General features: G+C 33.7%; 1 protein-coding gene across 8 annotated transcripts; it reads right to left on the reverse strand.

Moving 5' to 3' along the window:
* Positions 1-84: 84 nt before the first annotated feature.
* Positions 85-27,039, reverse strand: LOC106178791 (endothelin-converting enzyme 1-like). 8 transcript variants are annotated; one of them, XM_013562132.2, is made up of 18 exons: positions 26,942-27,039; positions 24,311-24,461; positions 9,581-9,717; positions 9,078-9,278; positions 8,706-8,834; positions 8,070-8,246; positions 7,372-7,554; positions 7,163-7,252; positions 6,130-6,254; positions 5,726-5,948; positions 5,321-5,497; positions 4,915-5,015; positions 4,351-4,461; positions 3,838-3,905; positions 3,465-3,589; positions 2,877-3,038; positions 2,497-2,573; positions 85-1,886 (listed from the first exon to the last, which is right to left on the reverse strand). In XM_013562132.2, exons 2-18 carry the CDS (start codon positions 24,417-24,419, stop codon positions 1,787-1,789), a joined length of 2,295 nt encoding a protein of 764 aa, XP_013417586.2. In that variant the 5' UTR covers positions 24,420-24,461; positions 26,942-27,039; the 3' UTR covers positions 85-1,786. The 8 variants fall into 8 exon arrangements, with proteins under 8 accessions (XP_013417586.2, XP_013417585.2, XP_086862943.1 ...); XM_013562131.2 differs by lacking the exons at positions 24,311-24,461; positions 26,942-27,039 and adding exons at positions 19,299-19,500; positions 20,725-20,747; XM_087006817.1 differs by lacking the exons at positions 24,311-24,461; positions 26,942-27,039 and adding exons at positions 19,299-19,500; positions 19,851-20,027.
* Positions 27,040-27,095: the final 56 nt, after the last annotated feature.

Consider the following 27,095-nt stretch of genomic DNA (forward strand, 5'->3'; position numbering starts at 1 on the left):
AGAAAGAAATTTTAAATAAACTCTTTCGTCCATGTTATATAATAGGTCAATATATTTTGATGGATAACAACAAAAACTGAAAAGTACATATCACCGATTTTTATTTTTGAACGTCCTCTACATATTTATGTCTACAACGTACACTGTATGTGAGGATATGTCACTTTGAGCGCAAACATACAGTTATCTATCCTCATTGTAGGATATCTGCCAAACTTATCAGAAAATCAAAATAACAAGTAATGCCTTCACTGAGAAAATCTAATAAACTTTATAACTTCTTATAGGCAACGAAAATTCACCAAATGCTCATTAACAGAAAGGTCAATACTTCATATACAGAAAGCTTTACATAAAAATCGGTAAAAACTAACATTATATTCGAGCAACATTCTCAGCTGATCATCAGATGTTAAATTGTAAATAATCTGTAAATAACATATCCTATAAGGAAAAAAACAACTCTAATTCTCTAACTAATTGTGATAATAATAACAATAATTGTATCTGGTTAAATGGTTGCATCCCCCCACCTCTGTACATCTGGAAGACATTGGATTTGCTGCTCCTCCTGCAACCACGACTGCATGGAAGACGATATTGCACCATACCCCTGCTAAATATACTTACAATATAGGATGAAAAGTCATGTTGTTGGATTAATTTCCTCTCATTTACTCATACAGTACACTTGTTTGTGCTGTTCAAGGTTTATTTTGTTTAATGCCCTTGTATTCAGTTATCTCACCCTTCTTTAGTCAGTTCTAAACAGTGTATCTGTCATGTACTGAGTAACATTGTCCTTTATTAAATTTTCTCACTGAATTACATAAAAACATAATATAATGACACTTAAAAAGCAGGGTAGTTTTAACCTGAATATAACTGCAATATTCCGCCTGGTACACTGTTTTAAGATAATAATAATAAAAAAAAAAAAAAAAAAAAAAGATACCTGGTCCAGTAGAATCTGATATGAATTTTGTCATGTAGCTTTGTGCATTCTCTCTACTGCAAGTCTGGACACAAATCAAAAGCTGTAATCTCTATTTATCTGTAAATCACATCTCTGTGTAAATGTTAATAAACCACAAAAATAACCAAATGTTACCAAACACTCTTTAACTTAAAGAAAGAAACCGTTGTTGTTGTTTGTGAAATATCTTATCTGAAATCCTGTTGTTGCACTTCTGTTCAAAATTTCTGTTTGATATTTTGAGTCAACATCTTAAGTTGTTATTGTACTTGACAAAAATACACTGAAACAACATTTCAGGATATTTCATGACTTAAAGGCATGTTGTCCTTTATACATATAACATATTTCCATTCTAAAAATATCAACTTAAAATTATGCACCTTTATCACCATTTTCAATTATTTCATTTACCCTGTTACAGTATTTTTACATACTTATTTTCTACAATATATTTAACTAAATATAAACACATTTTAATTCTCCAACAAGTTAATTCATTCATTTTATTTACCATTTCAGCTGTTTTAATGCTATATCAAATTTCTAAAGGCATGAATGAAGGTAATTTCTCCTCCCCCCCTCAAAAATAATAGATAAACAAATACAATAAATTGCAGATCTAAAACATCCTTCAGAACATAAACAACTATGTACAACTGATTTTTTAACCTTCTATGAGAACAGAACACATACTTTTCCTTTTAGGACAATTTAAAGCAGATCTTACAGCAGGAATCAAAATTGAGCAGACTTGTGAAATATAGACAGGGATCCTGAGCAGAGTGTATGATGTTGGCAGGCATCCCATTACCATACACTGCACTTGTGAACTGGGTTCATCTTGCTTCCCAAGGGACAGGAGAAAGTTTCTGAAAACTCGTGCAGGTTTGACAAGGCACCATTCACTCTGAAATCATAGATGTGCCATGATGATTATACATTGTGTCTGGTCTAGAACAGGGTGAAAAGTTGACAAGATTGAGTTGAAAATGTGTACTTTATTTTCACCAGCAGAATATCTCTACTGGTACATGGTAACAAAACATGTGCACCAAGATATGGGTCACTCTGATAACAAGAAACAATTCTCTTTTTCAAAGCCTCACTATCACGCATAAGGTTGCCTTGCATTTATATTATATTGTTTAAAGACCATCATGTTTGTAATTTCACAATGAGTGGGACAAATGATCCATTCAGTCACATAATTACATGTTAGGACCTCTCAAAGTTCAGTGGTATAAACTGTATTCCTAAAGTATTCCACATTACAAGAGGGCCCTTTGACACCCATCTCAGTTCAATGTATTGTAACTTATCCACGGCCTGCGCTTTGAACAATAAGACAATTGCACTTGCATTTCCCTAACATGCTTACCAGTATTTTAATGCCTTTCAGTTCATTCATCTAGCAAAAGTGCAAGTACAATCATGCTATTGTTGGAAGCTACGCCTAGATATAATTATACTCGCATACTGTGGACAACTGGTGTTGTAACTAGTGCTAAATGCCTTACCTGTATTTTGGAGGTCCATGTTCATCAGTTATCAAAGCTTGCACTGCATATTCTGGTGTGTAGTAGGAGCACCATATCTGAAAGAAACATATGCACAGCTACTGGCTTGACAATGTCAACTACGCTTGGAACATATACATTGCACATTCAGTGTTGCACAAAAAGTGGTAAAAATGCCATCCAACAAGTTTTTAACATTAAAAGTGTCTCTCTTAATTTTCTTCACAAAAAAAAAAAAAAAAAAAAAAAAAAATCAAATAATTTCAATTTAATCACCACAGCAGTGTATTAACTCGGTAAACTTTTTTCTTTTGAAGCAAAATAAATAACAAAACAAAAAAACAAAAAAATGAAATAAAAATAATATGTGTAAGTATTACCTTTCCAAATCCCATAAAGAGCAGCTGGTTATTAGTAGCATTCAGACCAACAAGTCTCTGCTCCCTGGCATGCTGTCTGCTCCATGCCTGATAGGCCAGATAGGCCATCTTAATGCCACCATTATCAGCTATATTCTCTCCAAGAGTAGTAAGACCATTTACCTAAAATAGGGGTATAATTGCGATTTTAAATCTATTAAACACCCATCCTGGTTTCTGTTCCAATCAATATTTATAAATAAAGATTTGCTGGCCACAGAAACATGACATTGGGTACTGCTAGTGGGAACACACTTTTGAAAAACTCCTAAATGCAGACAGTCAGTAACACGATTGTGTAACTTATAAAAAATAACGCTTATTTTACTGTTTTCAGTGTTGCTCAGAGCAAAATAAGTTACAAATAATTTATAATAAAAGCATTTTTACACATTGCAAAAAGGCCAGTCACTGATAGGCCCTACCTTATGGCCCCTGATAGGCCCTACCTCATGTGGCCTGATAGGCCCTACTGTCCCCCCCCCCCCCCAATGGGCCCTACCTTATGGCCCCTGATAGGCCCTACCTCATGTCCCCTGTTAGCCCTACCTTATGCCCCCTGATGGTGTACTGGCTGTACTGATCCTCCATACATTTAGTTCTCTTCTTGAATGCTTTAATAGAGGCATTGTTCCACCACTGGTGCATGTTACCATACTTGTCATAATTACGACCTGAAATTATAATGAATTGTTTTGTTTGCACCAAATTTGAAATATAAGAATATGAGTCAAATGCCAAAGTATTTAACCTAGGGCAAAGAAATGTTAATTGATTTTTATTTTCCTCTGGCAAAATTTCTTTGTTTTGAGAAAATCAGGTCAATTTTTTCCAAAAATAAAATCTAGTATTAATTCCAAAACATATCAGCTTATACATTGCTATTAGAAGCAAAAAAGGAACAAAAATCTTCAAAATGTACCTGAGCTATCAAAAGCATGTGTCAACTCATGACCCATTACCATCCCTGCTGCCCCAAAACTGTAAGCCCTAATGGAATAAGAAAATGTTTGTCTAAATATTCAAATCATGAATTAAAGGAAACATTATGGAACACAACATTTTCTTTTAATCTTAGCTTCAATGTCTTAAACACCTCTATCTTTCAGATTCATACCTACAAAGTTTACTATGAAGTGCAATTACAAACCGACTTATGTGTGTATTTGATCAAAAATATAAAACTTAAAGAATATGTGATAAAACTAGTAGTAAAGTTCCTACTGTTTGATATAATTGAATTAATGTCAAAAAATGAAAAGAATCCAACCATGTATTTATGCCAGAGTGTATTTTATGTTTTAAAGATGGCTCCTCATGTCACAATCAAATTGTGTAATTATTAAAGTGAATTTTTGAAAAGGACTTAAAGCTGATTATTTTCCATCATCATGTGGGGTTTAAAAGATGTGATAGGCCTAAGGCCAGTACTTACATAGGGAATTCACTATCATAGAATGGAGACTGTAAAATGCCTGCTGGGAAGGCAATGTAGTTGTACACTGATGTATAGTAAGCGTTCACTACTGCTGGAGTCATGTGCCATCTGGATCACAGAAAACATTCATCATGTTACACTATAGTTGTCATGTGATAAACTCTATACAGGTTTTGAAATTCTAAGCTATATATATATATATATATATATATATATATATATATATATATATATATATATATATATATATATATATATATATATATATATATATATATATATATATTCTGATATCAGCATTGCTTACACAAACTATAATGTCTTTTTTTCTTCAGGTCTATCTGATAGAGACAGGTGTTCTAAATATAGAAAATGGTTAATACACTAATATCGCGACAGAAATAAAGTAATATCTATTATGTTTGGTACACAAATATAAGCTGTTGTCTTCTCTTCATCAAATTTCCCCATCCAGTGTTTAAATAAGACTATTTTAATTATCAACATATCTTACTGTCTTTTTCAATACAGTGGTCATAAAAAATTAAATAGTATACGAACTCATATCTGTCTGGTGGCTTTCCTCTCTTATCAAGGTTTTTCCTTTTGTAAAATCTTCTCAAAGCTAATGTATTATCAAACAGTGATGAGGTCACAGTCAACTACAAAAAAAAAGAACCAAAATATCATCAACTTTGTACATTTCCTTGCTTCACACAATATTTCTTTCAAAATAATCACAAGTGTTAAACAATTAATATAATTTTAAATTGAAAAAGCTATGTGATCATAATAATGATAACAATTATGCAGGATTTTATTGCTTTAATTTTCAACGTGATTTTTGTCATAATCTGACAACCAAATTAATCCTTTTGCTAAGCTCACAGGGCTTGCTGTGGTTATTGCCTTTTCCTTATTTTCTGGTGGCATATTTTCTTATAAATAAATAAAAAAATAATCTTACATTCTGGTAATATTTGTCGAGTTCTTTGGGAATAGTGATCCACTCCGGATATCCTATCTGCTGTACTACAGCCTGAGCTTTATCCAGTGCTTTGGCTTGGGTGTCCTTGTCCATCCAACTCACCTTAGGGAGATTATCGGTGAAAGCATCGCGGATATATTTCAGTATGGTCTCCACCTTGAAGAAAATCATAGTACTTCAAAAATAAAGTGTTTAAGCCTTTTATTTCCAGGAAAAAAAAAAACTGCATATTAATAATGAGAGTTAATTCAATGACATCTTGGTGTAATCAAACAAAGAAAAAAATCACAACAACAACCAATATGACATCATATAAATATGAAATAAAAACATGCTAATAATGTATAACCCAACACAAAAACAAATCACAGATTCAATAGAGACCTGATTTTTTTGCTCTTTGGAGAATTTCTTTTCTACGAACAAAGCTCCCGTGGCAAATCCAACAGAACTGTCCACTTTAGAAACACAGCTTTTCCATCTTGGTGGCTCACTGGTGACCCCCTTTTCTACCTTATTTATAATCAGCAGCGCCTGTCTGAATGCTAAAGAAGCAGAGCTCAACAGTTCCTGAATCGTTTGCCATACCATATAGCTGGCAAGTATACTGGAATGACAGAAAGATATAAAAATTAATTTGAATGCTTCAATACAATTAATTAAAACAATGATTTCATATATTACTGTTAAAAATGCTGCGACCAGATTACTTAATGTCAGCAAAATTTTTTGGTTCTCCAAGCAAACACACAGACATTTCTTCAAATAACAACCAACAATTCCCTTACGCATGATCAGACTGCTTGACAATCTCTGCCATCTTTTTCATGTAGTCTGGTGTACTAACTAAAACACTTTCGGATGCCGAGATACTGGTGTTGAACATCCTGCTCATGTACACTGTTAAATCAATCTGGGAAGAAAACAAAGGTTACAGTATATGTTAACTAAAACAAAAACTATTTAATGTGTAGAAAAAAGTATTAAATTGCAGTGTCACAGGTGTTAAATGTTGATTTATCGTATGCATTTGTATTCAAAAACACTATCATTTCCATCTTTTCAAAGCATATGCTTACACTAATCTCAACATGCACATACAGAGAGGCAATCTATATTCTCCTCTTATCAGGAAAAAATCATGTTCACACACACACACACACACACACACACACACACACACACACACACACACACACACACACACACACACACACACACACACACACACACACACACGACATGCTGAAAACTTTTCAGAAGAACCGGACATTTGGACTGGCAGTAATGAAAAATTTGCCGGACCGAATGGATATTTGTCGGACTGAAAATCACGCTATTCATTTGAGACAGTGCGATTAGGTAGGTTACTTTGTTTATGAATGTAATAGGTTTGAAATGGAAGGGAAAAAACGCTTTGGGTTTTATATAATTTTATTCAGGGGCGGATCCAGAGCTATTTACTGACTGTCTTCCAACTTATCTTTGTTGATTCTTCCTCCAATTTTGACCGTCTTCCAACAGAAAAAATTAGATATCCGTCAACGTAAACTTGAAAATCTGACCGTCTTCCGGAAGACCCAGAAGACGGCCTAAATCCGCCCCTGTTATTAGTGAAGTATATTCAAAATTGTGGTTTTTGAAACTCTTGTCAGTCCTTTGGACAGACCAAGTCCAATTTTTTACCAGTCCAGACAAATTTTCTCGGTCATGACCAATTGGACCGACAGTTTCAGCATGTCCGACACACACACACACACACACACACACACACACACACACACACACACACACACAGACACACACAAAAAATTATCTTACAGTGTTCCCCATGCTGGCCATCAGTTCACCCACTGTCATCTTGTGGTATAGTGACTTAGGATCAGTCATGTTCTCCTTTGGTAAAAAGCTCTGCAAAAATGTGGAGGTATTCAGTAAATATAGTGGATCAAAGTTATTAAGATGTATTTTCTATCTGTATGAAAGTAAATATGCTGTTGATTTTTATCTAATTAAACAATTTTCCTCACCTTCGCAATTTTAGTCTCAAATTTCCATAAATTCTCCATCTGCTCAGCATTGAACGTTTCATTTTCAGATCCAAGAAGCTTCAAAGTAGTTGCACCTAACTGTACGTAGGCTTTATGGAACTTTTCTGAAGTATTCCTAATATACTCTTCACGACTACCTAATGTCAGTCCAGCCTGTTCAAACTGTTAAACAAAACAAAACAAAACAAGAATTTATGTTAAAATAGCAGTATCTTGAAAACCAATACTAGCCAATATTTTTCAATCAATGAATCAATGTTAAAATGAACAATGTGGCAATGGGTGAAAATCAGTTAACATGTGTTTACCCAAAGTGTCTAATATTAACAAAATATAACTTGAGAGGGATAATATTCATTTATTTATTCATTATTTATTCATTAATTGATTTTTCATTCATAACATTTATTATTACTTCATTAATGTATCAGTCTGAATTTAGACAAAAACAAATTCAGGCTGGAAATAAAACTTGAAATCTCCCAGAAGATACAGTTAAAAGTGCTACAGTATTTCTTCACTATCTGGTCATTTGGTGATAGATTAAACTGATATCAAATAGTCCTGGTGTGAACTCAGCACTAACAGTTCATTTCTAACTGTAAATCTAACATTTCTAGGTGAAACAGTGGGTTAAGGGCATATAGCAGTTGGCAGACAAGCAGTGTTCTCATTACCTGCACTATGTTCAGAGAGCTATTCTTGTCGTCAGTGCTCACAGCCATGCTGAAGAATGGAGAGCCCTGCTCCAGGTGAGACTTGACAAGTGTGTCCATAAAATTCCAGCTGGATTGACTCCAGTTACCAGAAACTGGATCAGATGTTAGGGGCCAAGAGCCCAGGTCTTTAATCATCTGAAATAGATTTGTGAAGGTTAATCTCAACTTTGTGACAAAAAAAATAAAGAAAATGATAACTGATTCACTAATCTGATTAGGCATTTTTTTACATTAAGACATGGCAGAATAACAAAACCAAACCACTATATTTCCAATATCAATGGAAAAAAGAATTACATGTGTTTGCAGTTTCTTCATGTTGTACATTTCAAAACATATGTTGCTATTCAAAGTTACAATGCGATTCCTGGTAGACACATGTTGACAATACAATATTAAGACTTGCTACATGTATATGTGATTACAACTCATTAGATTATGCTCCAGCATCTAATTCACTAACCCACACCATAATGATGTAACAGTGCAGGGAAGTAATGATCAATGCAAGGTAATTTTGATGTAGGTACATCATACATTTTGCTAGGGTAAGTAACAATGCAGACATTTAAAGAACCAACCCCTATATGTTACCTTGAGCAATGGAGTAGCACCAGCAACCTCAATAGCAGATGTATCCATACAAGAGGTGAGCAAATCCTTGGCTTTTTTCACAGCTGTGGAGTTTTCACCTCTAAGAAGATTACCTGGTTCTGACAAAACCTGAATCAATCAAGACAGGACATCAGAATTGCATCACATATTTGTATCTGTGAACTCTACATACAAACAAATGAGTAACAATAACAGTGTTCATAATTTCAGTGACTAATCTTGTGTCATAAATTTCTTTTCTACATCTTTTTTTTCTTGTGACAAATTCTACTTCATTTTCAAAAATCACATAATTGTACAAGCTATCAATTTATGATGAATTATTTCAGAAACCTAGCTTTCTAAACTTGCCATTTTCAGGAAGGCCGAGTTCTTGTCATACACTTCTGCAAATGATGTCCATTTGGGTTTGTCTGGTGGAATTATTCTGTTTTTTACCCAATTTCCACAAGTGTATTCATAAAAGTCATCACAGGGATTAATTGTGAGATTCATGTCCTTCAGCATGGAACCGCTTGCTTTCACACAAGATGGAGTTAAACATCCAACATTCTGTTAAAACAAAATACTTCAAATCACAATATATCCACGATTATATGATGTCTACAAAAGCAATAATTAAAATAGTTTTATCAACTTACTATGAAAAGTTACATTCTGTAACACCATTTTCCACAAGAAAATGAATAATTTACTCCTAATAGCTAAATAGCTAAATCATTAACAGAAAAGAAAAAAAAAAAGCCATTTGCGAACAGTGGCCAAGCTTGAGTTTTCCTTCTTTTTCCAGCAAGGCCAATTGTCCCTCAGATTTTTCTTCACACAAAGGTATAACTTGAATGAATGGCACCCACCTGTTGTATACTCTGGAAATGCATCAGGACCACAAGGATAATGAGCACCACTATCACAGCCATTGCTATCACCAGCAGAGCACCCAGCTGCTTCTCTGTCTTGCTCCATTTCGATTCTTTCTCTTCATTCAAAGGTTCTAGGAAAAAGCAATAAAAACTGCGTTAGGTTTTTTTTTCTCTATAGAGTTGATAAATTATTGCTATTAAGCTAGGCTCTATAGACTATTTCATTTTTGTCGTTTAAAACATTTTAACTGTCTGGATAACAGTCCGACAGTTTCACAAAAAAAGAGAATAGAAAAAAAATTACATAAAATAAATTAGTCTAAATAGGGCACATTTACATAAATATATCATGACAAATGTACCTACTTAAGCATAATATCATATAATCATATAATATTATTCTTATTTAAATCAGTATTATTATGACCTAGACAGTTTTAAGAGGCAAATATGGATGACACATACAAAGATCATCTGATTATATATATATATATATATATATATATATATATATATATATATATATATATATATATATATATATATATATATATATATATATATATATATATATATATATAAAGTAAAAAAATTCAGAAACATTGTAATTTTGAATAATTATAAAATAACCATATGAGCTAAGGTAAATATTTTAACCAAATATTGATGGATAATGCACCCACCATTCTTTATATTTTGAAATTTTGCCAAGAAAGGAAGATTTTTACTGTCATGGAAATGACAAAGTTTGAGCAGTTCAACTTAAGTTCAACTTGAATCCAAAAAATTTATTACACAAATCTGGAAAAACAGAATGAAAAAAAAAAATATTCCACTTGAACTGCAATTTGTATGAAGACCATTAACAAGTATAAATGCCATTCTACACTTTGCTACATGCTGGGAACTGAACATTTCCTCTCAACCTTGGCAAAAATGGTGGTCCAAGGTTGTCCTTTTAAGTTTGTGAGAGCATAGGATGTTTGACTAACTGTGGACTTTTTGTAACAGCAACAATAAACATTTACTTAAGTATTTAAATCGTGGCTTGTTTAAAGACACAAACACTTTGACATCTATGTTTATAAAGTAACAACAACTAAAATCTTACTTGTTTCATTAGAGTGTAATAAGACTGGCAAACTTTAAATGTAGCCTTAAGACCTCTACTTCATTCACATCACAACTTTAAACGCCCCAATATTTACAGCTGCTTTTTTTCTACATGGGCTTTACATAAAGTGTTTAGGACCAATTGTTTTAACTCCTAATAATAAAGTTTATTCAACTAAAGAGATGACAATGTTTTCCTTTTAAGCAGTTCAAGTGGTTAAATCCAAAAGACATTAATTTGTATACTAAGGGGTTGGCATGTAGCCCTGCCTTGTTAGCTTTCTGTAAGGGAGCCAAATTTTACCATTCCATTTTACCGTCCCTACCAAAACTTGAAATCTGACCAGGGTCCTCAAACTCATCTGAAACTCTACAGTGACACCAAGCTTTTTTCAAACTGAACTCTTTTAAAACAACTCCCAGTCAATCATCTACTAATAAATAATTCTGCCATGAAACTTGTTGCACATTTCCAGTTTTATCTTTGCTCTTATTGCTTCAGTTTAATGTGAAAATATTAAATAGGTGGAATCAGATCAGAAATATCTGGGAAACTGTATGCATTGAAGCTCTTTAGAAATAAAGTCTGTTTTGATGCCTGAATAAACTATTTCTTGATTCTTCAAAATTTGCTGAATTCATCAGTTAATAATGGTCAACAGTGCACTGCTATTTTATAACTCATATTTTCACATTTTTAAATCTTATGCTCAATAAAATCATTTATCACAAATCACAGCTTGATCTTTCAAATATTCCTAACCTCTAAAGTCACTCATTATTTCAGGAAATGTAACTTTTGATTGATTTTTGTACATTTGAAAATATTTCATTTAGCATGCAAATACCCCTACTACTGGGTGACAACATCTGAACAAAATGAAAAATTACCATTTTTTTCAACAATTACATTGTTCACAAAACTGAACATTCTTGTACTGACATTATTAGTTGTTGGACTATTTGTGATTGAGGCAAACATGCTGAATAAAAGGAATCATATGTTAACAGAGTAGCTTGTATATGTATCAGCATTTCTAATCAAGTATTTTCTAACTTCATGTACATACATATAGTACGCTACACAGAATATGCAATTTGATCACCACAATAACATCCTTTCTAAATTCTATACCTTTGTATCAATTCAAGATCGTAAGTATCCAATTTGCTTACTTATACAGGTAAAACATGTCAAGTTTAATATGAAATATCCTTTAAAATCCTTAGAAGTAACCATACATACAGCACTTCCCATTTACCTAGAAAAGCACCACGGTCAGTATCTAAATCTTTTTGTGTATCAATCGTAGGTAACAAAGGATATCCACATTTTATTTATTAAACCATACTAAACAGCTGTTCAAATAAGCATGTACTAGGCTCTTTACTTAGAATCTGATCCATGTATTGCTTTCATCTGTTTTTAAATGAAACTGTTATAGAAGTTACTTAATAAAAAATACTCTAATCAGAACAAGCTGAATTAAAACAGTGTCTCTTTGTTATTTCATTAATTTTAAATGAGGCACAAGTAAACAAATTGATATTTAAAAAATAACTAGAGGATCAGAGAGGCGATACCGCCTCCGAATATTGTACCACCAGCTGGAGCAAGCGCATTCGTATAGACCCCCACATACACAAAATAAGGGGTGCAGCCACCAGTCTTGTGCTTGACAAGCTGTAAAAATGCAATCAACAAGAATTTTCAAAATATGCAAAAAATATATATAACTAAAAATGGTGCAATCAAAGTTAAGTTCATTGTAAGGTAGGTCAAAGGTCAATTTCAAGGTCACAGTAAATTGCCAGTATATGACTTCCTATCCAACTTCAATAGTAACTATGGACCTATCTCTGCCAGTTTTGGAGATAAAAGGGAAGCAAAATTTGCAAAGTTCAGTTCATGGTGAAAAGTAGGTCAAAGGTCAATTTCAAGGTCACAGTAAGATTGCCAGTATATGACTTCCTATTCAACTTCAATAGTAACTATGGACCTATCTCTGCCAGTTTTGGAGATAAAAGGGAAGCAAAATTTGCAAAGTTCAGTTCAAGGTGAAAAGTAGGTCAAAGGTCAATTTCAAGGTCACAGTAAGATTGCCAGTATATGACTTCCTATTCAACTTCAATAGTAACTATGGACCTATCTCTGCCAGTTTTGGAGATAAAAGGGAAGCAAAATTTGCAAAGTTCAGTTCATGGTGAAAAGTAGGTCAAAGGTCAATTTCAAGGTCACATTTAGATTGCCAGTATATGACTTCCTATTCAACTTCAATAGTAACTATGGACCTATCTCTGCCAGTTTTGGAGATAAAAGGGAAGCAAAATTTGCAAAGTTCAGTTCATGGTGAAAAGAAGGTCAAAGGTCAATTTCAAGGTCACAGTAAAATTGCCAGTATATGACTTCCTATGCAAGTTCAATAGTAACTATGGACCTATCTCTGCCAGTTTTGGAGATAAAAGGGAAGCAAATTTTGCAAAGTTCAGTTCAAGGTGAAAAGTAGGTCAAAGGTCAATTTCAAGGTCACAGTAAAATTGCCAGTATATGACTTCCTATTCAAGTTCAATAGTAACTATGGACCTATCTCTGCCAGTTTTGGAGATAAAAGGGAAGCAAAATTTGCAAAGTTCAGTTCATGGTGATAAGTAGGTCAAAGGTCAATTTCAAGGTCACAGTAAGATTGCCAGTATATGACTTCCTATTCAACTTCAATAGTAACTATGGACCTATCTCTGCCAGTTTTGGAGATAAAAGGGAAGCAAAATTTGCAAAGTTCAGTTCATGGTGAAAAGTAGGTCAAAGGTCAATTTCAAGGTCACATTTAGATTGCCAGTATATGACTTCCTATTCAACTTCAATAGTAACTATGGACCTATCTCTGCCAGTTTTGGAGATAAAAGGGAAGCAAAATTTGCAAAGTTCAGTTCATGGTGAAAAGAAGGTCAAAGGTCAATTTCAAGGTCACAGTAAGATTGCCAGTATATGACTTCCTATGCAAGTTCAATAGTAACTATGGACCTATCTCTGCCAGTTTTGGAGATAAAAGGGAAGCAAATTTTGCAAAGTTCAGTTCAAGGTGAAAAGTAGGTCAAAGGTCAATTTCAAGGTCACAGTAAAATTGCCAGTATATGACTTCCTATTCAAGTTCAATAGTAACTATGGACCTATCTCTGCCAGTTTTGGAGATAAAAGGGAAGCAAAATTTGCAAAGTTCAGTTCATGGTGATAAGTAGGTCAAAGGTCAATTTCAAGGTCACAGTAAGATTGCCAGTATATGACTTCCTATTCAACTTCAATAGTAACTATGGACCTATCTCTGCCAGTTTTGGAGATAAAAGGGAAGCAAAATTTGCAAAGTTCAGTTCATGGTGAAAAGTAGGTCAAAGGTCAATGTCAAGGTCACAGTAAGATTGCCAGTATATGACTTCCTATTCAACTTCAATAGTAACTATGGACCTATCTCTGCCAGTTTTGGAGATATAAGGGACTAAATGTTATAATTTTGGAGTTACCATAATGTGCCATAAATTTCCTACAGAAAAAATTAATTAAAATAAAGAAAAGGTCATTTTGGTCAAAGTTCTTGAAATGGGAGGTTCTCTGAAGTTGCAGAAGTTTAAATTTGATAAAATAATGTCATTTTTTACCACAAGTTGTCTGCTTTGCCAAGCATTATGTTTTATTTTTCCGGAGTTCAAAATTTATTATCCATTACCGTACTGCACATTTTTACGGAAGCCGACTGGTGCCATATGTTGAAAAAAAAAATTATCTCGAAATTTCGAGATAGCATTTTTTTTGTTCAAATTTCAAAATACTATCTCGAAATTTCGAGATAAATTTTTTTGCTCAAATATCAAAATGCTATCTCGAAATTTCGAGATAATTTTTTTTTTGTTCAAATTTCAAAATGCTATCTCGAAATTTCGAGATAAAAATTTTTTTTGTTCAAATTTCAAAATAGTATCTCGAAATTTCGAGATAATTTTTTTTTCTACATATGGCACCAGTCGGCTTCCGTACATTTTCCTTTCACCACCAATATGTACTTTCTGATACAGCGTAACTCGAAAACCGTATGGAATACAAAAAAACCGAGACCACCTCCAGTGTTGGGCTTTACATGCTCTACAAAATGCAAAAAAGAATGGGTCTCTAGCATTAACGGTTCCCGAATTAGAGACAGTTTTCAGTTTCGGTATCTTATGGCCGCTACTCCTGTGAAAATGCACCGATTGACCCCAAATTCACGGAGATGAAAGATGACCTGAAGGGTAACACTTTCCAATAATATTATTGGTTAAGTCTGTGTGGCGTCTGAATAACAGGGCAAAAAAATTTTTTTTCGTAAAAAATTTCATTTTTTTGAAAATTTTGACCCATTTGACCTTGAAGTAAAGGTCAAAGGTCAAATCCGAGGGTATATTTGAAATCTACACATATGACTTTTGGAAAGCCGTCTATAGAAATTTTTCCCGTAACTCCTTCTGTAGGGTAGATAATTAGCATTTAATTTTGCCATTTTTAGACAAGGGTGCATTGCAATGAGTGCCACACCCAGACCCCAATACCGACAAAGCCCAAATTTTACGTGGAACGAGTTGAGATTATAGGTGACCTAAATCCATGAGATGGGTACGGGGGCCCTTACCGTCTAGGAGGAGAAGCGGTAACGGTAACATGGCGGCGGAGCCGGCGGAACGGACCGGACGGGACCGAAACCATGTGTACCGCCAGCGCTAACGCTGGTGGTAAATTTTTTTGTTCAAATTTCAAAATAGTATCTCGAAATTTCGAGATAATTTTTTTTTCTACATATGGCACCAGTGGGCTTCCGTACATTTTCCTTTCACCACCAATATGTACTTTTTGATACAGCGTAACTTGAAAACCGTATGGAATACAAAAAAACCGAGACCACCTCCAGTGTTGGGCTTTACATGCTCTACAAAATGCAAAAAAGAATGGGTCTCTAGCATTAACGGTTCCCGAATTAGAGACAGTTTTCAGTTTCGGTATCTTATGGCCGCTACTCCTGTGAAAATGCACCGATTGACCCCAAATTCACGGAGATGAAAGATGACCTGAAGGGTAACACTTTCCAATAATATTATTGGTTAAGTCTGTGTGGTGTCTGAATAACAGGGCAAAAAATTTTTTTTTCGTAAAAAATTTCATTTTTTTGAAAATTTTGGCCCATTTGACCTTGAAGTAAAGGTCAAAGGTCAAATCCGAGGGTATATTTGAAATCTACACATATGACTTTTGGAAAGCCGTCTGTAGAAATTTTTCCCGTAACTCCTTCTGTAGGGTAGATAATTAGCATTTAATTTTGCCATTTTTGGACAAGGGTGCATTGCAATGAGTGCCACACCCAGACCCCAATACCGACAAAGCCCAAATTTTACGTGGAACGAGTTGAGATTATAGGTGACCTAAATCCATGAGATGGGTATGGGGGGCCTTACCGTCTAGGAGGAGAAGCGGTAACGGTAGCCGTCCGGCGGAGCCGGCGGAGCCGGCGGAACGATCCGGACGAGACCGAAACCATGTGTACCGCCAGCGCTAACGCTGGTGGTACAATAACCACCATTCACAACAACATCATTTCAATGTTGCACTCCAAATAATTTTTTAACTTTCATATATATATATATATATATCTGTACCAGTTTCATTTTTCTCCCTGTCACAGTGCAGTGGTTCACAGCTGGTCTGCCTTTGCATTTCACCCATCACAACGCTTGGCCCATACCCGGAACTTGTCAACTCCACTTCTTTATCAACCATTAATGATTCACTCATTTTTTCCAAGCTGCTAATTTTTTTGTTCTGGCTAAAAAGCACAATTTTAACCTCACATAGAAATAATAAACTGCATCACACGAAAAACACTTTCACTGGTAAGCTCCTTTCTTAAATCTGGCCAAAACATCTTACCACATGCTGCTTTATAGCAACAGTCAAGCACCGAGAGTTCAAGCAATATAGGGACGCCTGGTCTTCATCCAACTCTGGGAAAACATTCACAAGTAAAAAGCAGAGTTCAAACTAAGATCAGAAAACCAACTAGTAGCAATATTTCTTTAAAATCTTTACCATGTTAGAACCTAGCAAGCTTTTCACCTTTTAAAATTTTTCTTTCCTCATAATGATGTCATTTTAATTATTAAAAAAAAGTAAAACACATGGTCAGGGGAGTTTTGAGACTGCAGGACTAATTTTATGGTCAAATTTTATCAATAAGTCAAAGTCTCTCATAATGACTATTAAGATATTTATGATAATTTTAAAAAAAATTAAACCCTTTTATTAAAAGAATACAACAGTTAATTTCTCTTATGGTTTAAATGTTATAATATTTGTAAACAGTGCTGAGATGTATAAGTGTAGCACAGTTTCAAGAAAAAAAATATTATCCATTATTTTCACAGTTCAAATATGTCCTGGTTTTAAGTCCTTTCACTCTGGCACACAATGGGAACACTTCCAAGGACACTACTGAGAGGAATTGAACTAAATGGTTCCGTGTACCTCAAAAATGAATTTTTTTTCATACTGTTTATAATTACCATCCAATGTCAACTGAATGTTTCCCTTTTAAGTAATCTCATCACCATATCATATCCCTCTTTCCAGATCAATTTTTATTGGTCCAAACAAACAAATTTTTACTTGTACAAACAAAACAACTTGCCCTATAATGCAATAACTCATTTTATTTATCTGTTACAGCTCTTCTACTTTTGCTGTTAATCTAGATCTGCTACAGTTTAAGTGGTCCCATTATGTGTGGAAAAAAATCACTTGACAGGCACAATCTCGACTTTGAATTTTTCTACAACTACACAGTACATGTATCACTTTAATGTTTTGAATTTCTTATTTATCACAAAATTAACTTTTTTTTTTTTAAATAAAAAATTGCCTTCCCATGACCAGGTCTCCTTGTGTTACTCACAGCATTTAAATTCCAACTGGTATGGTACAGTGGATGCCCAGTGTATAAACCCTTTACTATCACTAAATTGGATATATATAAAATCTAAAAGAAGAATATCAAATACTGATCATGTCTAATGGAAAGGATGTTGGAAAACAACATTACATATAATCTATGTAATGATTTGAGAACCAGTTACATTAAAAAATATTAGTTATAATTATCCAACTAAACAAATACAATGAAATAAACAGAGCAAATTCTGTTTTCTTGCATGTCAAAGATATGTTAGTGACTTGATAAAATTTGTTGTATATGAATCACAGGCGTGAGGCCAACATATGTATGTGAAATACTGATATAAAAATAGTTGAAGCAAAAGCAAAATAAAAAAACAAGAAGTTTAAATAGAAAAAACACAGAATTCAGCACTTCATAAAGCACTGAAATGCATATGATGGCCTTTTTCCTGAATTATCTGAACAACCTTTCATCACTTCAGCTATCTTAAAGACATTTTACATGCAAACAGGTAATTTTACATTACCATAACATGGCTAATGTGTTTAAAAAGGGACAGGTAGTATCCTTTGAAAAAGACAAACAGAAAAACAGAAGAAAACTGCACAAGTTGCCATGAGAACAAAAATGGGAACTATCCAGTATTTGAGAAAGAAATTTAATCATGTATCATGTCACCTTACAAGGAACAGACTATTTGCCACCTTCAATAAATAATAGACATTAGCTTTAAGCAAACAGGAAGCTGAACAAAAATATTCATCAGTTTCATTGGCGTATATATATATATATATATATTTATATTTATATTTGTTTATATATATATATATATATATAATTCCCAAGAAAAGATTTTGCCTTTGTACAAATAACAATCTATGGATGTGATGGAGCAGGGAGTTATTTTTAATTAATAGAACACTACAGCCATACAATAAAAAGGTTTTAACACAATTTATAAGGTGATTAAATGTTTTCTAACTATGAGGCATGACATAAGTAGAAAACAGGTGTAGTCTTGAGCTCTTTAGAAACAATTTACTTCTTTCATCATTATTACACAAAACCATGAGAAACCAATTTCATAGCGAAAGTGAAAAACATCACAGTGTGTTTATCAAGTATCTAGTGTATCCGCAGGAACATGATTCATGCCTTTTTTTCTCAAAAGATTAATAATCTAGATAAAATGCAACACCTCAGTATCTGATATTCACCAATAAACCCCTTTTCCCCCTTATCTCAGCACTGAAAGTTTAAAATAAATACATGCTTTACTGTTTGTATCAAAATAAAAGTTTCACACTAGCATGACTCTATACATGTCTCCAAACATGCATGCACCTGTGAACTGATTGCCATCCCCTTTCAAAGTGACCACTTATGTGTTATATGAGAAAGAGTTTCTGTATGTTTACGCTCAGGATCATTTAATACTCATGAAAGCATGAGATCTACGTAGCAACCTCATCTCTGAGACCTGGGAACTGCTTTATATTCTAAACCACACTTACAAAAGGCAGACTCCAATGGCTGGGCAGTTCCCACTTATGATAATTTCTCTCAACACCAAGGGGTGTGTCCTGAAGTTGTTATTTAAAGAAGATACATTTAGAGCAATGGAATCTTACCTTCTTCATCTTCACTTCCACTTTCTGAATCAATGGGTACCTTTTCTGCATCTTCATCTTTGATATTCTTATAGCCTTCTGCAGCTAGGCGATTCCGAATCTTGTCCAAGGATTTAGACATGGTCAACTATGGAAGTTTATTATTTACTTATTCTCATTTATGGGGCAACTTTCTACAGTCCTTATACAGTCACAGAAGCAGCTATGGAAAAAAAGGATCAACTTTTTATATACTGTACATGACCATATTCCTGACTCTATGCATGTTTATCAACTGTTACCAAGTATCAGTACTTCACATCATATTAATCTGTTATATATAACTAAAATGTCCATAAATTTAACAATCAATATATTCACTCCCAGTCCTTTAATTATTCCACTAACCTAAACTCATTTTTGAAAAATTTAAGTTTGGGAACTTACCAGTAAGAATAGTAGAACAAAAAATTTAAACTAGTCATTAGTTTTTCTGAATAATTATAACCATTGTAACTCAAATAAATACCAAGCAGGTATCAAGTTACCTGTCTTTCAAAGTCCTAGAAATACTTGAAGAAAAATACTATCCTATTTCACCATCTTGACTAGACTAGAACTCCATCCTCCTCCATTTCAACATTCCTACATCAAACTGTGTCCTGCCAACCTATATATTCACTGACCCACATTCTGTGCTTACATTTGCATGATAAAAGCACTATTGTGTTTGTATATTCAACAGGTAACTATCATTTATGGTCTAGCGAGTTGACAACAGAGGGCGCTGAAAACTGGTTTATATGGAGGAGTGGCCTAAAATGAAAATTGCCACATGGTCTGTTTACTCTCCCATCAAACAATTTGAATTATCAGCACTGAGACAACATATTATCATTCCACAGCTATGGTTTTTTATTTGTGCAGAAGATCAGAAAACTAACCTGTGATAAAAAATAAATTAATCCTGGTACATTACATGCTTTTCATGTCACAATTACCAGTATTTATAAATTCTTAATCTGTTTCATCAGCTACTAGTATTTATACTTTCGTAACAAACATAATTTCATTTTAAAACTTTGCACCTTTAGTGTATGTGCTCTATCTTGCAGAGATCATATTAATATAAATACATATTGTACAAATTGAAAAGATTACACCTGTAACCCGAGATTTTAGCCCATATGCCCACATCTTTGCAGAGACTCCTGATATACATGTTTAACAGCAATGCATTATTTAATTCACTTGAATAAAAGCCTTTTTATTCCATTTCCAGCTTAGTACAATGGAAAACAGTGTCAATCTAAGATACCTAAAACCCAATTATATATGTTTTAATAGAAATTTCAAATAATACTTGAATCTAAAATTAATAATACACAAACACAAAAAAAGAAAAAATGTTGATAAGAGACGAGATTCAAAAGCAAATTTAGCTCACCATATTCACCAGATGTCATTTTTCTACTCGTTTTGTTTAACACAGGTGCAATGCGGTCCTTCCTCTCCCTCTTGTATCATTCCTACCTCAACAAGTGGAGCGTCTATCTCCACTCAATTTATACTGGTCCTCATTCACAGTGCTATTTTAATCCGGCGGCATATCAAAAGCCCCACCTTTTATAATTATGTGTTACATCATTCTAACTAATTTTACTTAATTTCATTCATCAGTTTCCAACCTACATCCAATAGGGCGACTCCCGTTTTTCGCCTACGTCCTCACACATAATTATAAAACTTAGCAAATAATTTTATTCCATAAGTCTTGGTTATAAATCCTATTATATGATAAATTACAGGACCCACAGCTGCATGAAGGATTCTATCATACTATCTTCTTAATCATAAATATAGAGTACCTGCATAAGGCAGACAACAATAATTTAGAAACAAGGCAGCAAAGCTGTCAAATGTACAGACAAAAAGCAGGAAATAACTATGCACAAAATAGGCTACTGTCAATTCTGATGCAAAAGTACATTATGTTAAACTGCAAATTCAACATCAAATTTTAATTATGCTCAACAGGTAATACCAATGTAAGAAAAATGTGTAACAAGCATAAGGCTTCAGGCCCATGGGAGTTCAAGTTCACACTTTGAAAATGTATAACTTCCAGAAAAAGAAGCCAATTAGACTGCTTTTCCAACTCAGGCTGCATTTTAGTCCTGTATTTCTTTTCTGAACGTTTGGCAATCATCAGTAACATGGTTTTCCCATAATGGTCATCATGGCAGCAGCACCCAAAATTGTGTTTTCTTCTATTCTGATGCAATATTACATAGTGGTTAACAGCATAATGACCGTCAGTTTTTAATAATAAAATATACGTATCATGGATTTTCAGAAAATGTGACTAGCATGGGTCTTCAAGCCCATGGAACTTCAAAGTCACACCTTGAAAATGCCAATATGTAAAAATTAAATTTTCACAAAAAAAAAAAAAAACTGTTTAACTAGCAGAAAGAATTACCAAACAGACTGCATTGCCTACTGAAGCTGTATTTTAGTCCCATGTTTCTTTCCTGTAAGTTTGAGAACAGTAAGTGACATGATTTTTCTTAAATGGTCATCATGGGAGCAGTGCCCAAAATATTTTTTTCCAAATTTTGATGCAATATTACATAACGTTTAACAGCATAATGACCATCAATTTTTAATAATAAAATATTAGTATTATGGATATTCAGAAAATGTGACTAGCAAAGGTCTTCAGGCCCATGGAACTTCAAAGTCACAACTTGAAAATGCCAAAATGTAAACAAGACAGCACTGTTCTGAAATGTTTTTTTTTCCATTTTTAACACTTTTTTAACATAAAACAAAATTAACAGTTTACTGCCATTTTTATATGATCAACTAAGAAAATTGATGAGATGTGAAAAATATCAATAGAACAGTGTCAAATGTCCAATTTCCTCCATTCTGAGTTTCTGAACATAGTGAATGATTGAATCTTACAAACTGCAATGATATGAGTTTATTTCCATTTTTGACACCTTATTACACAATACACGATTACAAGTTTACCATCATTTTTACGTAATCAACTAACAATGTTGTAAAGATGCAGGAAATGTCAAACAAACACTTTTACATATCTTATTAATTAAATAATGAGACTGTTAACATGCCTAAGAATTGAATCTGAGGAAATGTGAAACAAGACAGCACTATTCTGAAATGGGTTTATTTCCATTTTTAACACTTTTTTAACATAAAACAAAATTAACAGTTTACTGCCATTTTTATATGATCAACTAAGAAAATTGATGAGATGTGAAAAATATCAATAGAACAGTGTCAAATGTCCAATTTCCTCCATTCTGAGTTTCTGAACATAGTGAATGATTGAATCTTACAAACTGCAATGATATGAGTTTATTTCCATTTTTGACACCTTATTACACAATACACGATTACAAGTTTACCATCATTTTTACGTAATCAACTAACAATGTTGTAAAGATGAAGGAAATGTCAAACAAACACTTTTACATATCTTATTAATTAAATAATGAGACTGTTAACATGCCTAAGAATTGAATCTGAGGAAATGTGAAAAAACAGCATAACTTATAAAATAATGGTCCGATTATGCTGATTTTCGAACTTGACCTGCGTTTTAGTAAGATTGATTACTCCTGTGAGTTTCATTACAACAGGCCTATGGGTTTTCCTTGAAATGTGTTAACAGTGTTGCATATATGCTGAAAAGTGAAAAAACAGCATAACTACTAAAATAGTGGCCCGATCATGCCGATTTTCGAACTTGATCTGCTTTTTAGTAAGATTGATTACTCCTGTGAGTTTCATGACAACAGGCCTATCAGTTTTCCTTGAAATGTGTTAACAGTGTGGCATATATGCTGAAAAGTGAAAAAACAGCATAAATTCTACAATAATGGCCCGATCATGCTGATTTTCGAACTTGACCTGTGTTTTATGAATATTCATCAGCTCTGTAAATATAAAGCCAAAAAGTAAAACTGTCTTCCACTTATGGTGTTAACGCTGAAAGTGCACGGCGACGGCGACATGATCGGCGACGGCGACGACAGACGCAGGTGATGGCAATATGTACAGACACATCTGTGTCTGTACATAAAAACAATTTAAAGATGATACCCCAATAAGAACAAATATGTGCTACAGTATGCGCCTGCCACTTTTTTTCACATCTTTCATCTCTCCTGCATTTCCACAGTAATATAATTTTCATTTCCCCAACAGGATGCAGGGAAATGATCAAATTGCCTCATTAGACAAACATGTCAAATTGGACATGGATGTCACTTAAAAATTGATGTATGGTATATCAAGGTAATTAAAAACAGTAGTTAGCTAGGAATATTATGGGAGTACATTTACGGGATGTTTTTTCATCACAATAATTTCATTAAAAAAGTAATGATAATGTGGTATTAAAAAGGTCAGATCACTCTTAGAGTGGGTTGAATGGTTGGTGAAGCAGTTTCTAGAAATATGGAATATATCATTGTGATCTATTATTTGTGTGTACTCGCAGTGTGTCATACAGGCGTTATTTACTATTTGATCAAATCAAGCTGCTTCACAAAGGGCCAAGTACTAACTTAAAATATCTTATCCTCCAACATTATTTTTTAATGATAAAAGCAAAGCAAAATATCAACCTTTGGGCAAGTCTCATGTTTGATTAATTTGCGATAAATAATACATTTGCAAATGGGGCTGAAAAGTCCCACTGTAATGGTTTTGATAAAACTTCAGACACATCTTTCATCATTTTAAGCAATACAATTTTGCCTCTCCCCCCTCCCCAACTCTGGGTACTGGTACTGTATACTGCCTGCTTAAAAAGTTGAGGGCATTTACTAAATCATTCTAAGGGAAAATGCACTGAATTCATGAAACTGTCCACTGAGAAAACAATGTCCTGGGTATAGTTACAATTTGTCCCTCAATGGAGTTTGGTTGCTACGTACCTAAATTGTAGATGATGTCAAGAAAAATTATTTATCTTTCAAATCGTTTCTACTTACTTCTGTATATGTCAATATCACTATCCGAATCAGTGTCCATTAAATTGCTATATGTATGCTCAGGATCTGAGCCATTCCTTGTTCTTGTATGTCTTTTCTTTTTCTTCATCCTGTATTCATGATTTTTTTCATCATCTTAAATTGATTAAACCTACAAAGAGAAAATATAAATGATAAGTAGATTGCTATATTTAAAATGACAAATGAAAATATTCTCACTGATGTAGAAAATTAATAATAATAATAATTGAAAAAAAACAAAACAAAAACAAAAAACAAACAAACAAACAAAACAAAACAAACAAACAAACAAACAAGACAGTTATCAGAAACACACTGATTCAAGAGTCAATTGCTAGTGCTACCTGAATCTAACAGAAGGGTGACTAAATTAAGCCTTCTCACTTTTAATGACATAACTTCACTGGATGTCTTTGATCTAGCATAATTTAGAGTTAAATGTTAACCCTACTAGTAGCAGTGTGGAACCCAGCAGTACATATACCAACCTGTCTTGAACTATGAAGATACATGTGATATAACTTCATGGTTTACAATCTATATTTAACAGAGATGTGGGAAAATACCATATGGTACAATACTGTCAATTATCTACTGTATATGGATCAGGACTTGATCATTTGAAAATGCAACGACCTGTTAAAGGTAGCAGTCTATTTTGTCTCATGTACAAAAAATTGAAAGTCATTACTGCTATGGCAGGCAATGTTGTTCATATTAATAAATGAATTCATCAATTCATTATTTTCCATATAATAATAATAATAGCTTTATTACAATTGCAACTCACTGAGTTGAAGTTGTACATGAAAGAAATTTAACAATGGTCGTCTGGTCATTTTTTGGCCAAGATGCACACTAGGTGTTGACTCTCTTGCCTCCCTTTTGAGGAGGGAGTCCAGCTGCTGTGTGAGGAGCTCATAGCTAACAAACAAACAAACAATATATCTGTTGCTGCCACACTAGGAAGTTTCCCCTGCTTCCACACCTAAATGCTAAGTGACAAGGGAGACCCTTTCTGAAGGACTTGTATGTCCCTGGATGGGGTGGAACTCAAGACCTACTCTAGAGACAGATACTCTACCCACAAGGCCATCCTGTCAGTTCTTTGATAGGGCATACATAGGATAGGGTTTTTAAACCCTAACCCACATTAAACAGTTAAAACTGTTCAATGTGGGGAAAATTGATGAAGTTGCCAGAAAAAAAAAATCATTTTTTACTAAATGAAGGTTTAACCCGCATTGTATGCCTTTAAATTGAATATTGTAATGAATATATGCAGGTATCATATGAAAAATTGTGGAAAACCAAGAGATAGAAGGCAGGACGATGGATGGTATGTGGTAACCTTAAAAGATATTTAATCATGAAATTTGATTTTGGTGAAGGTCAAGGGTAGCACTGGTACTTGTGGCACGTGAGTTGTATGAGAAAAGAAGGGGGTCATATGGACCGTGTCAGTGAAGAATTTTCAGCTAAACCTGAGAACAAGGAAGAAAACGTAAAACTTGATATTAAAAAATTCTCAAATATAACAGTTGGGGAAATTGCTTCAATTTATGCCCAATTTCTGATTTGAAAGCAGAGGTATTTCCTTACATGGAACATTAATGCAATCTGCAATAAGACAATGAAAAAATAGGACACTTAATGAACCAAGCAGGTATACTGTTCCTTTGTTAGAATGAGGTTAAAATACAAATAAATTTTACTGTACCATGTTTAATAACTTATCTAAATTCCCACAAAGCACACTAGGGAGGTGTGGCTGGAGGGAAGGCAAAATGCTTGTAAATTCCTGACATAGAAATATACAAAATCAATTCAAAAATTTATTAAATACTCTGGATGAACTACAGGTACACTCGCTGCCACCAACTACTCAGGCAAAGGTTAAATGATGTTAAAAGGCATGAATGCACAGTTTGTACTGTGTACTACGAAAATCAAATTTCATTTGTTAGCTGACATAATCTGCTACAAGTAAAGGTACAAAGTACAACATATCTAGGGGAAGGTAATTTGCTGTAGATGCAGTATGAAAACCTAAGTGTACTACATTGTAGTACATATGTACATCTATTGGTCAGCAAAAAGTAGAGCATGTTCTGTCTCTGAATGCTCATAGCAGATCAATGGACAAAATGAACTATCTTGAACTGAAGCTCCATCAAAACCTTTTGTTATGCAAAGACACCATCAGTATACTCATAGTTATGTGTAAATAATTACAATTTAGATCTTTCCAAATCCCATTTTGACTGCTTTTGCTGATATTGTTATTGATATTTTTGTAAGAAGTAGGATATTGTGCCACAGCTATATCGTAATGTACAGTTATCATTTTCCATTTGTACCTCTGCTTATAAAAATGATTTTAAATCAGAATATATAGAATACATTTGGATATGTTCACGGTACTCGTACCTGTACTGTGTAGATTACGCTGACTTGGAACGCAGATTACTTGATTGAACAGATATCTTGAGTTTTTTAAATTAATACTTATTTTTCAATACTGACGACGATATACCATGAATAAAATGCATGCCTTACATATATAGATCTACATACAGTTGTCAGCAAAGATATCTTAAATACACCCACCGTTTAAATTTCACATTCGCCCTGCTGGTCAGTGTTTTGATTTAATACTGAGACTAGTTATCAACAATGCACTTAGTTTCGAATTCGTTTTTTCCGTATTGCATTAATCTGGACATAATATCTAAATACGATATGATCAATATAGTATAGGAAG

The sequence above is a fragment of the Lingula anatina genome, chromosome 2 (assembly GCF_051362555.1).
Source record: "Lingula anatina isolate TDL-2025a chromosome 2, LinAna3.0, whole genome shotgun sequence".
Taxonomy (NCBI): Eukaryota; Metazoa; Brachiopoda; class Lingulata; order Lingulida; family Lingulidae; genus Lingula; species Lingula anatina.

Excerpts from the sequence above, each read along its gene's own strand:
- LOC106178791 (XM_013562127.2), bottom strand. The coding sequence starts at position 16,508 with ATGAGTGAATCATTAATGGTTGATAAAGAAGTGGAGTTGACAAGTTCC. Across the intron at positions 9,279-9,580 it reads ATTTCCAGAGTATACAACAG|AATGTTGGATGTTTAACTCC; the intron begins GTGGGTGCCATT and ends TTGTTTTAACAG. Across the intron at positions 5,016-5,320 it reads TCGACAAATATTACCAGAAT|TTGACTGTGACCTCATCACT; the intron begins GTAAGATTATTT and ends TTTTTTTTGTAG.